General features: G+C 51.8%; 4 protein-coding genes across 4 annotated transcripts; 1 reads left to right on the forward strand and 3 right to left on the reverse strand.

Moving 5' to 3' along the window:
* Positions 1-850: 850 nt before the first annotated feature.
* Positions 851-2,417, forward strand: GMORB2_0884 (sarcosine oxidase / L-pipecolate oxidase; the record flags this gene model as incomplete). Its single annotated transcript, XM_035462868.1, has 2 exons — positions 851-1,926; positions 2,153-2,417. The coding sequence occupies 2 exons, from the start codon at positions 851-853 to the stop codon at positions 2,415-2,417; spliced, it is 1,341 nt and encodes a 446-aa protein (XP_035324292.1).
* Positions 2,418-8,015: 5,598 nt separating this feature from the next.
* Positions 8,016-8,610, reverse strand: GMORB2_0885 (protein-arginine deiminase; the record flags this gene model as incomplete). Its single annotated transcript, XM_035462869.1, has 3 exons — positions 8,016-8,369; positions 8,396-8,517; positions 8,553-8,610. The coding sequence occupies 3 exons, from the start codon at positions 8,608-8,610 to the stop codon at positions 8,016-8,018; spliced, it is 534 nt and encodes a 177-aa protein (XP_035324293.1).
* Positions 8,611-8,716: 106 nt separating this feature from the next.
* GMORB2_0886 (protein-arginine deiminase) lies at positions 8,717-9,483 on the reverse strand (the record flags this gene model as incomplete). The annotated part of the gene is given in 4 exon segments (XM_035462870.1): positions 8,717-8,949; positions 8,967-9,175; positions 9,237-9,376; positions 9,469-9,483. 4 exon segments carry the CDS (start codon positions 9,481-9,483, stop codon positions 8,717-8,719), a joined length of 597 nt encoding a protein of 198 aa, XP_035324294.1.
* Positions 9,484-10,702: 1,219 nt separating this feature from the next.
* On the reverse strand, positions 10,703-11,621 carry GMORB2_0887 (uncharacterized protein; the record flags this gene model as incomplete). The annotated part of the gene is made up of 3 exons (XM_035462871.1): positions 10,703-11,041; positions 11,176-11,427; positions 11,613-11,621. 3 exons carry the CDS (start codon positions 11,619-11,621, stop codon positions 10,703-10,705), a joined length of 600 nt encoding a protein of 199 aa, XP_035324295.1.
* Between the last annotated feature and the right edge of the window lie 1,579 nt (positions 11,622-13,200).

Genomic DNA, 13,200 nt, shown 5'->3' on the forward strand with positions numbered 1-13,200 from the left:
ATTTTATTTACTCCGTATTTTTTCTTTCCTTTTCTCTCCCTCTCGCCCCCCCCCCCCCCCCCCCCACTGACCACTCTCTCACTCTTTTTCTTTTCTTTTTTATGTTTACCCCTATAGTATAAGTCAAGGGCTGTAGTAAGACTATATAGTAGCAGTAGTAGGATTGATGGCCATGACACTCTTCTCTTTTCTCCGTCTCTGTTGGTATATCGGATTGTCTGTCATTGTTTTCCATCCGTCCTCTCCTTCTTTCCTCGCAACCCACCCCAACCCTGTCACTGGCTGAAGTATAGATGCACACCGGATACCCGTCCTGATTGCTCACCTGTTGGCTTTGAACACATTCTCCGGATTCCTCCCCCCTTCTCTCGACTCTTTCATCATATCCTTGCTTTATGTGAAACGAAAGGCGAGAAGAGAAGGCCAAATAAGAAAGCTTGTCACTCTGCTATCCCAGGCAATACATACTTCAACGCAACGTCGTCATTGCATCAACTGGTATTGGGTCGTACAACACACCACCCCCCTCTGCCTACAACAACGGTAACCACATCTTTCCAACACACACGCACACGCACACACACACACACACATATATATATATATACATATATATATATATATCCACCTTTACCTTTCGACTCAATTATCCTTCTCTTTCTTGTTCTCTTTTTTTTTTTTGGCCCCATTCATCTATATACCTCTTCTTGTCCCCTCTCTTATAACCTATCATCTTCTCAACCTCGTCTGCATATCCTCTTTCATCTTCCTCTCTTTTCTTCCCAACCTGAACCGAGCCCATCGCTTCGTCTACATCACCTTTCCTCTCCTTCACCTCTTCTTGACCGCCATGACTGTCAACGGCCCCCCGGTTGGGACGACCTACCACCTAGGAAGTGGCATGTCGACCGTCCTCATCATCGGCGCCGGCAACTTTGGCGCCGCCACGGCCCTATCTCTGGCCAGAAAGGGCGGTGTCCGGGTCATGCTGGTGGACACGGCAGGGTACCCCAACCCGCGAGCTGCCTCGCACGACATCAACAAGATCGTCCGCGACGACTACCCGGACACGCTGTACATGCGGATGCTCCTGAGGGCCATGCCGCTGTGGCGCGAGAGCGAGCTGTACGGTCCCTGGTACCACGAGGTGGGCATGCTGAGGGCCGACCCGTCCAGCTTCGGCACCAAGAGCATGGCCGCCTACAGGGCGCTGGGCTGCGACAACGGGTCCGAGTACCTGCCCGTCGACGAGGTGCGCAGGCGGTGGAACGGCGTGTTTGCCACCTCCAACCTGGACGGCGTCGACAAGGTGCTGTACAACCCGTCGGTCGGCTACGCGGAGGCCGACAAGGCCCTCGGGGCCGTCGTCCAGGCCGCCGTCGACCTGGGCGTCGACTACATCACCGGCGAGATGTCGACCCTCAGCTTCGGCCCCGACGGCCGATGCACCGGCGTCGACCTCGAGGACGGCAGGGCCCTCAGAGCCGACCAGATCCTCATGGCCACGGGGGCCCGCACCGCCGCCCTCCTCGCCCAGAGCGCCCCCGAGGACAAGACGCTCCACGTCGGCGACAGGCTGCTCGCCACCGGCGCCGTCAGCTTCTACGCCAAGGTCGACGGTCCCCAGAGGAAGAAGTTCGAGCCCATCCCCGTCTTCAAGAGCTGTCTACCTCAGGTCAAGGGCGAGGGCATGTCGATACTCCCCGACGGCACCCTCAAGTTCAACTGCGACTTCTGCTTCACAAACTACACCAACTTCCCCGCCACCGGGGAGCGCATGTCCACCGTCCCCGACAACTCCGTGTACAATGTCTGGACCGGCCCCAACTTTCTCAAATTCTTCGAGGACCGTGCGCGAAAGACGATTGACGGTCTCTATGGCGATGAGGTCAAGGACGTTTCGGTTGACGCCTACCGGATGTGCTGGTATGTCTCCCCCCCCCCCCCCCCCCCTGCTCTCTCTCGCCCTCTCTCTCTCGCCCTCTCTCTCTCTCTCTCTCTCCCACTGTCTCTCTCAATTACACACTGCTCTCCTCCCCCCAATTGACTGATCAATCAGCCTCACATCCCATCATCCTCTTGTCTTGTTTCTCTTCTACACCTCTGCCATACTGACAGCAACCAATTTTTTTTCAAAAAAAAAAAAAAATAGGGATGCATCGACGCCAACACACGACTTCCTCATCACCCCTCACCCTCACTGCCGTAACCTCTACGTGGCGACGGGTGGCTCGTTCCACGGCTGGAAGTTCCTCCCCGTCATTGGAGATTATGTGGTGGACATGATGCAGGGCACGCTACCGGATGAGTACGCCGATCGCTGGGCCTGGGACAAGAGGGGGGGCGATGGGCATTCGGCTAACCCGACCTACCATATCGTCGGGGACTTGCAAGAATGGACAGGCAAGCTCATCTGAGTGAAACTCCCAATCGATTGACAGACACACACACACACACACACACACACGCATGGGTTGATTTGGGGAAGAGGGTGGGAAAGGGTTAGTACGGCCGGTCTGGCTCGTACCCTACCTAGTACCCTCCCCCGCCAGGCACATACATACATCATCATGTATTGTACATTTGAATAGTATGTGCTAAGGCTTGTGCCTTTCTCCACCTGTCTTCCCTGTTTTTTTCTTTTCTTTTTCTTTCCTTCTTCCCCCTTCCTTTTTCTTCGTCTGGATATCTCGTCTCCTTCGCTCGCTTCCTTGTTTGTCTCCCAGACCAGCCCAAAAACGACTGATGGCGACGGCGGCGAGGGCCCATGACGTTTGCGCGGTCGCCAAAACTGGCATGATTCTCACCCACACCAACACACATAATACTCGCACACGGACACACATATACACCTTTGCAGCGCAGGGAGTTCAAGAGCAGGGGAGGGAGGCCAAGGAAAGGGGAATCCGATAGTACATCCACTCATATCGAAGGAGTTTTCGTTCTTTGCTTCTTCATCCCGTTTTTACGCATATACACACACATACACACACACATACACACACACATACACACACACACACTCTCTCTCTCTCTCTCTCTTGGTCTACTTCCTGTTCCCTTCTTCTTTACCTGGACCATATTTACGAAGAGAGGGGGGGTGCTGGTGGGGTGGATTCGAGCTGTAATATTATTTGCTTTTTTAGGCGAGAAGCATCCATGGCGACGAGTCGGGTATCATTCGCATGTATTCGATTCGTCCTCTGCCCACGTTTTCTCCCCCCCCCCCCCCCTTTTTTTTTTTGCATAGAGAAGAAGCACTTATTTTTCTTTTACTTTCCTGGTAGTCTCGGTGACTTTTTGACTGATCTGCCTCGTGCTTCTTTCTAATCGCCCCCTTTTCTTAGTTTTTGTTGTATTCCCCTACTCCGTTGTCAGTTGTCAAAAGCTGTTTTCATCATGCCTTTTAGGAGAACCCCTGCCGTAGAGGATGACAGCGAGGGGAATGTATCCTGACACCTGTACGAGTGAGTACCTTGCCAGAGCCCCTGGGTCCCCTGCTCCCTCCCTCCCATCATGGCTACCTACCCGTGCTGTGGTTATGGTTGACAGGTACATCTGTTACTAGTGTGTGCTACGTTTAGCATACCGATCCTCAAAGGGGAGGATCGACGTGGTGCGATTGCTGGGATGTAGGATTGGACAAATTGATCAAAAATACAGATACATGGGCAGTATATTTGTCAAGGGACAAAAGAAAAGAGAGAAAAAAAGAAAAAATCGCACAGACCTTGCCTGATCCTGCTGCTCATCGTGGCATGAGTATACGAGCCTACGGTTCACTTGCCTCCACAGAGACAAGTGAGACCCAATCGGATGCTTGGAAAGAAACAAGAGTCCTGAACAGGAAGAGCTGTTGGTCCATCACATGACGATTGGTTCGACGCGGTTGGGTATGTATGAAATGTCGTTTTAGTATGGAGCTGTCTGTACGGAGTCGGTTCCGCTTAAGCCCGCACATGGGGTATTATCATCATCTTCTCTTCTTTCTTTTCCCTTTCTGTACACAATTCATGCTGACTGTAGTTTCTTCTTGGCCGTGGCTTTCTTCTCCTTCTCTTCTCTTGGCCTACTCCGTACTGAATGGTAGATTACCTTGACAGAAGAAAAATGCCAAGAAAAGAAGGAAATCTCCAACAACAATCGATACATTGTATTAGTAATCTGTACTCTGTATCCGGTGACGCAAATCTGAGAGCAGCGGGACGGAATAAGCTTATCCGAGCGGTCACCTGACCGTAGATACGTCTCCTGTGTGAACCTCTTCAGCTAGCCGCGTTATGCGTGTTTTTTGGAAGAAACGTGCATCTATGACCTCGGCCATCATGCATGGGCGTGTGCAATCCGCTCTCCGTCAGGGTCTATCTGATCGCGTACTATCGTAGGAAAGGGGGGTCCCGACCTATACTATTCACACCTGCTACGAGGCATCCACCGTTTACCGTCCCATGCAGCCCAGCACGCTGGGAGCCTTACTTTGCTTCGATGCATCGGGCGTTGAAAGGGGGAGGGGGTATGACCGCATGTGCGTCGTCAATGTACATACATGTACAGATGACTCCGTACGACGTAATGAGCGCGAGGCTGGAAGGGTGCTTGGGTGAGTTTGGATGGTTTGGGCTTCTCCCTTTGTGTCACCTACCAAGCAAGGCCGCCTCTTCCGCCGAAACGGGAGAGGGTGGTGGTGGGGAGGGTCACGGATATGGGTAGTACCCAGTCACGCCGTCCCCTGTACTCGTAGTTTAGTATGCAAGGATTCGCCCTCTTGGCGGAAGCGCTGCTGACTGGTTTCGTCTAGCCTGTATTGCATGCTATGGTGTTAGTGTTACTTGCTTCTCTCCCTCTGCCTCCCCTTCTCCCCTGGTATATCCTTTTCAAACGGATATCGATACATACGTGTATCGGCTCGGGAACGTGGCCTCATCACCCCCTCTTGACGCGCAGTGATACGAAGAGACGGACCGGCTGATGACAACTGCCATCACGCATTGCTGCAGCTTTGGACTATAATAATACCCTGTTGTTCGGAGAAACTGTCCGCGTGCTGTGATGTGGCGGTGAGTGACATGCTTATATGTGTATGTACATACGGAGTTTCGTACAGGTTTACCTGCAGGTAAGGCAGTTGGCGCAGCTATTCCTATCCGTCACAATGTAAGGAGGAACCTGTGACAGAATGTAAGAGTCGCGAAAGGAACCTCAAAATTAAAACAGGTAGAAAACGGATGCCAATCTGATTACGGAGAGGCCCATCGTGACGGTTGCACAGCACCACCAATTTTTTTTATATCTTTTTGTATTTTTATTTTTCAAGAAAATATAAAAAATTCATCCGTTTTCCTCCCCTTCTTCTTCCTTTTGTTTTTCTCAATCATATCGGAAATACAATACTGCAGTGAAGCAGCCTGCTTGTGGACAAAAGTGGGATGCTGCCATCGTGGTCCCAGGGAGGCGGAAGAAGGAGAGGGATTGGAGGGCACATCTATTCGTTCCGAGAAGGCATTCTTCTGACTAGAAGCATGTCCGTTCGGTTACATGTCTGCATGAAACTAGCCTCGGAAATACATGTATATCCTGGCAGGTATTCTTTACTGTTCCCTCGGTGTTACTGAAAATGCTTATATAGTACGACGACGGGAAGGATGGCACATGCACATTACGCTTTCCCATTTCCCGTCTTACATCCTCTTCAGAGGATGCACGATAGACGTGGCCATGCCGATTGTTAATTCCCCTTCCTTTTTCCCTTGCACATCATGAGGGTCCATGTTACGTCACACACACCACCTTCGCGATGTCCAAGCCTTGTCTCGACTTCGTTGCACGGCTTTCTATTGCTACCCAAACGCATTGGTCACCATGGCCCCTTGCTCTGCAAACGAGATATGGAACGGACCCGACAAGTAAGATATGACGTACGAGCATTCAAGGTATGCAGGTGGGCAGACTCGAGGGGTGGACAGTGAATGGGAAGGGCCCTGGCTTTGTTCTTCTCTCTGTCGTAAACTGCTGCATGAAAGCTCTGCCGCTCGGCTCGTGCAAAGTACGGGGGTCACCCACCTCAATCTGCCCATTTCATTCCCATCCCCCGCATGATGGTATGTCTTCGGCTTACACGTCCTCTTCTTCTTTTTTTTCCCTGTCATCACGTAACCTCGAACTCGGCCATCACCGCCGCCAAGGCCTGCCTCGCAGCAACCTCGATTCAACTGGCATTGACCTACCTAGCCAACAGCATCATGGTTCCAAGAGACGCTGTGATTCAGGATCTATCGCAGGCCGGGGGGGGTGAGAGCTCTGGTCACCGACATGACATGGCATGACGCACGCCGTGGTACAATGTTGAGCATGTTGCATGGTAGTGTGACAAACACGGGGAGGGTCAGCTGATGATTTCCATGCTGCTTCACATACGCAGCATCATTGATACCAAAACGAGACGTATTAATGGCAAAATTGTTGGTGCTCAAGTTGGCATTACATCAATAACGTTCTCGAGTTAGTTATCTCTTGTCGCCCGGCAGAGAAAAGACGCATCACGAGAACGATAGAGAGTTTCTCCCCCTCTCTCCCCCCCCTCCCCAAGTGTTGTTCGGTCTTGCCAGTCAAAAGCGAGGCTTGGATTTTTTTTTTTTTTTGACTTCTCTCAGAAACATCGTCAGCGGTTTCACTTGCTCGTCAATGTCTTCCGGCTTATCCAACCGGGACATCCATCACCATCGTGTGTCCTGAACAGGAGGATTGAACAGACATCATACATACATAGACGACAACCAATCGGCCTGTACTACTGCGGCCAGGCGGAGATTCATACATCCTTCTTCTAGTCTTCATCCCGAGCTATGCATGCCTAGGACGAGCTTACACACGCACGCACGCACGCACGCACGCACGCACCGAAAGGCTCCGAGGCTATGTTGTTTCAATCTTTGGGCATCATACTACCCTATATTGGGTCCGATGACCTCATCTGCCCGACTCCTAGGGTATTGTCGGCCGTCCACCAGTGTCTCGGGAGGAGGATAACACGCTCTCCTTTGTACCTCTGACTTATTGGTCCCCAATATTTGTGTTTATTAATCACTCGTCCATGGTCGCGTGGCAGATGTGGACACATACGAGTGAAGTCGCTATTACTCCCGGTGCTTGTGATATCTTTCCCCCCCTTGTGGTGCATATTTCCATTGACAGTGACCTTGCCCCTTTTCGGCGCGCGTGCGCAAAAAAAGAGCCCCCCCCCCTCTTCCCTTTCCCCAGGGAGAAATCGACGACCGGTTGGACATTGTTTGTACGAGAAACACCGGCTAAACCCCTCCTCTTTCTCCTCCTCCTTCTATCTACAATCCACAACAATGGCCATGACAACATTCAAGTGACAAGTTGTCTACCAGGGTGTAGCTTACTTACATGTACTTACGCACAGAAAGACTTGAAGAATGCCACGTAACTCCATGTGTGTAACGTGTGGCTTCTCGAACTTCATGGGTCAATGCGTCACTTTGATTATAATATATTATTAAACAGGAATATGATAGAGCCCACGGAGTCCCAGACCATCTCTCACGGCAGGGTGGGCAGAAGGACGGGCCGCCAGTTACGAGTTCATGTACGAGTATTGTTTGACGGGAAAGGATTTAAAACCTGTTTTCTAGCAGTACTGTAGTACATGTACAGGTAGTACATCATAGTGTCGGAAGACGACAAGGGGGCTTGGGAATACCGTTCGTGGAATATATGCCTACTAGTAATAATACTCGTCCTCGTGGAACCCCGGACACTCAAACTGGTTTTTGTCTACTCCCGTATGAACAGACTCCACCGTGGAGCTCTGGTCGGGTCTTGAAGTCGATATCTGATATATACTTCAATAAACGATGCCTATGTCTATCGGCAAATCGACCCTCACTCACAGGCTCTAAGCTACCAGTTGACATAATTACTTGGCTGGTAGTATCTATCCTCTTCTCCTTCTTCTTCAAATAGAACACCTGCATTTACTCCTATGGCTGGAACACTCAGTGCATGTAAGCATGGCTGAGTGAGTGAGATGCTGGGGACCATTGTTTCCACCAGGGAATGTCCGTCTGCCTCGGCATGTTCGAACCGCAGTGGATCTCACCCTCCTCCGAGTGGTGGCTGAATAAGTCATCGACGAAAGTGGCATTCACGCCGGCCTTGGCGTGGGCCTTCCTGATGGCGTCAGCGAAGACGTCCTCACCGTCGATGGAGGAGCCAAAGGGGTTGGGGCCGACATACTCGTAGTCAAAGATGACGCCGTTGACGGAGTTAGGGAGGAAGGAGCCGAGATCGTTGTCGTAGGGCAGGAACTGGATAGACTCGCCGACGTGGCCGACCTTGAGCCAGCCAGCCTAGAAGAAGAGAGCGACGACTGCACAGCGTTGCTGGAGATGAGGCCGCGTAGGGGCTGCAAGAAAAGCGTGTCAGAGTGCTTGCCATGGATGATGCAGCCGGACGGGTAGTTGACGCCGCTCTTGGACCTGTGCGAGCGGAGGTGGTCTCTAGGTTATCGTAGCTGCTGATGGTGTCATAACCGAAGCCCCTGACGGCGAAGCCCGTCTCGGCCGAGTTGCTAGGCTGGAAGGCGCCCATGCCGGGGCCGCGGAGCTGCCTGTGCTGAGCGGAGCATGATGCGCATAGCAATGTGGCTTCTTGGGTTCCGGCATGCTGGTGTACGCCGGCTTGGGGACGTGCTGGCCTAGATGTTGAACGACTGGTTGAAGAGGATCATGCTGGGCACCCCAGCCGCCCGGCTGCCCACGTCTGTCTGCTCGGAAAAGCGCTGCCAGGCCGGCTCCGAGTCATTGGCCCCCGCGGTGACAGAGACCTCGACCTGCTGGAGGTGGTGGTGCGTCCAGCGGGCGCCAATCTTGAGGACGACGGCGTCGCTGACACGGTCCTCGGACCCGCGTGTCTCGTACACGTCAAAGGCTGATCAGCACGTTGACGTTCCCACATGCCCGTCTCACGCTCGTAGTCGCGGCCGTCAGAGGTCAGTGTGAGGCCCTCGGCCAGCTGCGTGGTTTTGAAGCTGAGCTGCCTGTCTACCAGACGCCACGACTCGGTCTCCTCGAGCCCGGATGCGTTCTCCAGCACGAAGATGCGCACGCGGCCATACGCCTCGCGTGATACAGTGTAGACGTGAGCCTTGTCACCCCTCAAAGGTGTTGGTGATAGGCATCATCCGGAAGGGCGCCGCCTCCTCGGGAGCCAGGAACAGGTGGCACGAGGCGTCGTTACAGGACGCCGGCTTGTCGTCACTAAGCGGCACGCCGTTGAGCGGGAAGATGGCGCCCGCACTGTCGGACCAGATGGCCTTTTCTTGCCCGAATCCGAGGTGCCCATCATTGATGTTGGACTAGGAGCTCCAATGCATCTACGTAAAGACCAGACGCACACACACGCACACACCGCCCAGCCTCGACTGCTGTCCACAGCTTATTCACCAACTGATCTGTTGGTCATCGTGTTGACCATTTGCACCTTTGTCACAACTGTACCATCGCAGCGGGAATCTGTTTCTCTTCAACTCGTGTGCCTAACACAATGCTGGGCAAACGGCCCAGGATGCGTCGTAGTCTGTAAGAAAATCTCAAGATCGCCTGTGTCGTGTAATTCTCCCATATCATGGCTCTAGTTGGAAATAGGACTACAAGAGGCTCAAGTTATATTACAGCTCAGAGAAGTCTGATACCTTTGCTGCAGCCGTCGATTGTCCACCGAATTGCTTCTGTACTGATAGCCAAGAAGCCTTCCAGAATCAATCAGCCTTGATGTAATACGATATCTCTTTTGACCTTGAATTTGACTGGTCATATGACGCTGCGGCCTCCGGTGCCCCTTTTCTTCCTTTGTATGCGTTCAGCTATGCCTTTTTGACACGTGCCCGTCGGCCTTTTTGCCCGTTGTTCCATTGAACTGCATCGATATATACCGTTCAACTGCTGCGACATCACGGTCTTCACCTACTGCCAATATAATAATACACCTGCCTCTCCATAAAAGATAGACGCGTCACCCCCGCACACATTGCACATCTGATAGAGCACGGAAGCATGGATCACATGCCGTGCGGACTGCGGAGCAGCTGGTTCTTGGCAGACAAGCTTGTCACCTATGCTTGACGCTTGGAATCCCTAGGCACCCCGGGAATCGCGGGCTATACTCGTAATAGATATTACGGAGTACGTATCACTACGATACATGCAGCGAATTTCTCGGCATCCATTTATTATGGGGGAGCACTGTATGCCGTAATGTGGTTGTGCAGAATGCATCTACACGTCCGCCAGGGTGGAGATTGAGGATATTGCCTGGCTCCGCAGGTCCTCCGAGGTATACGTGGACACCGCGGTTACCGGTCAATGAATTTGCTGACTGCCGGCTGACTGAAGCATCTTGCTCCGTCCCATCCAGATTGCGGGAATACAAATACCGAACACGGAGTACAGGACGCGTCGCAACGAATCAGATTACATCAATCATATGCTCTCGGTACATGTACCGGGGGGCTAGGGTTGAATCTGCGCGATTATTTCTACGACGATGTCGGCTGCACGTAATACTTGCATCAAGGACGCAGAATTAAGCCTGAGCGAAGAGGGTCACTGCAGCTTCCTACGATGCAGTTTCGTGCATGTATGCAGGTGCTAAAAATACAATGGGAGAACATGGTCGAGCTCCATCAAAAGGAGAGGCTAGAAACAATGGATGATCTGGATGGGTTTGACTGGGGTCCAAGTTTGGGGTTGTTGCCGCTTGCCTTCCGAGCGGTGTTCGTGTAATATCCTGCTTGGGACTGGTCGTCCTGAGTGCGGGAGGCAATGTCAAGCATCTTGGACTCGATGTCCTGGAAGGTGTTTCTCCCGCTTGTTGACAGGTTGTCGATGATGGTGTCCATCGAATCAGGTAGTGTGGTCAGGAAGAAAGAACTTTTGATGGTGTCTGATCTTGTCATCGGATTGAGGGCACGAGCCAGTTCCGGGTTAGAATGGGAGCAGCGCTTAGAGAGCTTTGTCCAGAGCTGGTGAAAGTTGCCTAGACGGACTTGGAGGTCTTGTCCTTGTTGGTAGCGGAGAGAGAGACGAGGTTCCGGGAGAGCTGGATGGTGCTGTGACCGGTGTCTCTGTCAAACCGATCATTGAGGAGGACCTAAACCTCTGCTGCAGTATCCTCGGATGTAACCAGGGGAAGCAGGTCTCCATCTACAGCAGAGATGAGATACATGAGGGCTTTGGCATCGTCCTCTTCGAAGCTGTCTCCGTCTGTGCGGTCACCCTTGACGAGGGTCCAGAGGCCGGAGACCTTGAAAGCAGCAGTCCATGAAGTTTTACATTGGGGAAAGTTGTCCCCAGTGATCCTAAAGTTTGATAAGTCTGCCGCGTCCAGTTTGACCGGAAGACTGCGTGCCTGAGAAGTGGTGGCTATGGTAACTGATGGAGGTAGTGAGAGGGGTGGGGGGTTTCAGAAGAGAGGTTTCAGAGGGAACTTCAGGTTGCAGATCTCATGCAGATGTGGTGGGTTCTTCAAGTACTCTTCAGACAGTCGGTTGATGTTTTCAGCTCAGTTTTCTTTTGGAAGAGTCTGCTGCAAACTGGGGTCATGACCTGTTGAATATGTGAATCTTGGTTGTATATTATATGTTGTATGCAACTACAAACTACAATCTGAGGTTTAGAAGCAACGAGATATTCTTATGGGGGCAGAGTCTGCCACCCACGTACCACAGGGCCGACGAGCCCTGACGATGTCAGTGACGCAACAACAATAACCTCTCAGCGGTGTCGAGCTGACACATGTGTTCCCCATTCTAGGCATGTTCAGGAAAGAAGATGTACGTGTGAAGAGAAGAGGTGGTAGCAACCCCGTCGCTCTCTCAAGGTGTAATGACGCTCGAGAGCGGAATGTCCGTGTGTCTCTCCGGCCACCATCTTCACTTCTGTCTATTACTATTACGTTCTTTCCCTGTCCCCTTTTCGTTAAATCTGCATGCCTTTTGCGGCTCCCCCTTCATTCATCCATACTATCAGCTGCATTTACGATACGAGGTCTCATATCATCTGCCCCCTGTGTGCGGTAGTATGGCTTCGAGTCGACTATGCAGCCATCTGGTCTACAGAGGAAACAGAAGGCCCCCGAGGCTTTTGCTCTCTTGGATGCGCTATCATTACGAGAGCAAACACCGACTCAAGTGGGTTCCGAGCTTGACATTCACATCTGCTAGGAATAGAAGTAGTGGCTGCCATAGATTCGTACGAGTCGCTCGATACGCGTCATGAGGATGATCTACGAAACCGCTTCTCCCAAGGAATAAGAGATATATGTCGGAGGTCGGGCGAGAAAGGTTCCTCGAAGGTTGTCTTCCACTGTATGATATTACATTACGCCCAGTCCATCCCATGCTAAGCCAGACTGGCTGCTATCCTAGCGACTCCGCGGGGCGAGGGGGTTTCTCACCTCCCACCCTATGAAGCGAGAAGGGAAAAGATAGAAGGTTGGAGGGCAGCGACTCGGTTAAACCAGCGCGGAGGACTTGTGACGAAAGACAATGATGGGGAAACTAGTCCGGAGAAGTTTACCGCCGCTCTTGACCAGCTCTTTCTTTCTGCGTCCCGTCGTAGAAGTGTAAGACTACATGTACCAACCACGCAAGTTCTACTCAAGACTTTTACAAGATTTTCTACACAATAAGGCCACCATCACCATATCTTGGGATTCAAATGATACATGTACATACTATGGAGAATACACAGGCTTTGCAGAGGACCCTCGGCATACGTGCACACATAGTTCCCGGCTCAGGTAATCCTGTATCTCTTCGGTCGAATAGAGCCGCGTTATGCTTGTGCCGGGTAGGCAATCCCCCCAGACATTGCTTGAAGATGTTGGCATCATCTGTAAGTCGGAAAAGAGCATACTCTTTTTGGATGGCAGACTGTCCTACAAGGTTCATCAACCTAGCGACAGGATGGACTGGCCTCGGGGGGAAGATGTAGTAAAAACACGGGAGGGAGAGCATTGTTTGCTCATATGGTCGACTGTATTATACAATTTGACGCTTTCTCATAGCATAACACCCGCAAGAAGTTGACTAAGATAAAGAGGAAGAAAATATTGCCTCCCCCCTTCTTAGTACGGTGAATTGTTTTGTAGAATCATTTAATTCATCTGAAAGTAGTAGTA

The sequence above is a fragment of the Geosmithia morbida genome, assembly GCF_012550715.1.
Source record: "Geosmithia morbida isolate 1262 chromosome Unknown scaffold_1, whole genome shotgun sequence".
NCBI lineage: Eukaryota > Fungi > Ascomycota > Sordariomycetes > Hypocreales > Bionectriaceae > Geosmithia > Geosmithia morbida.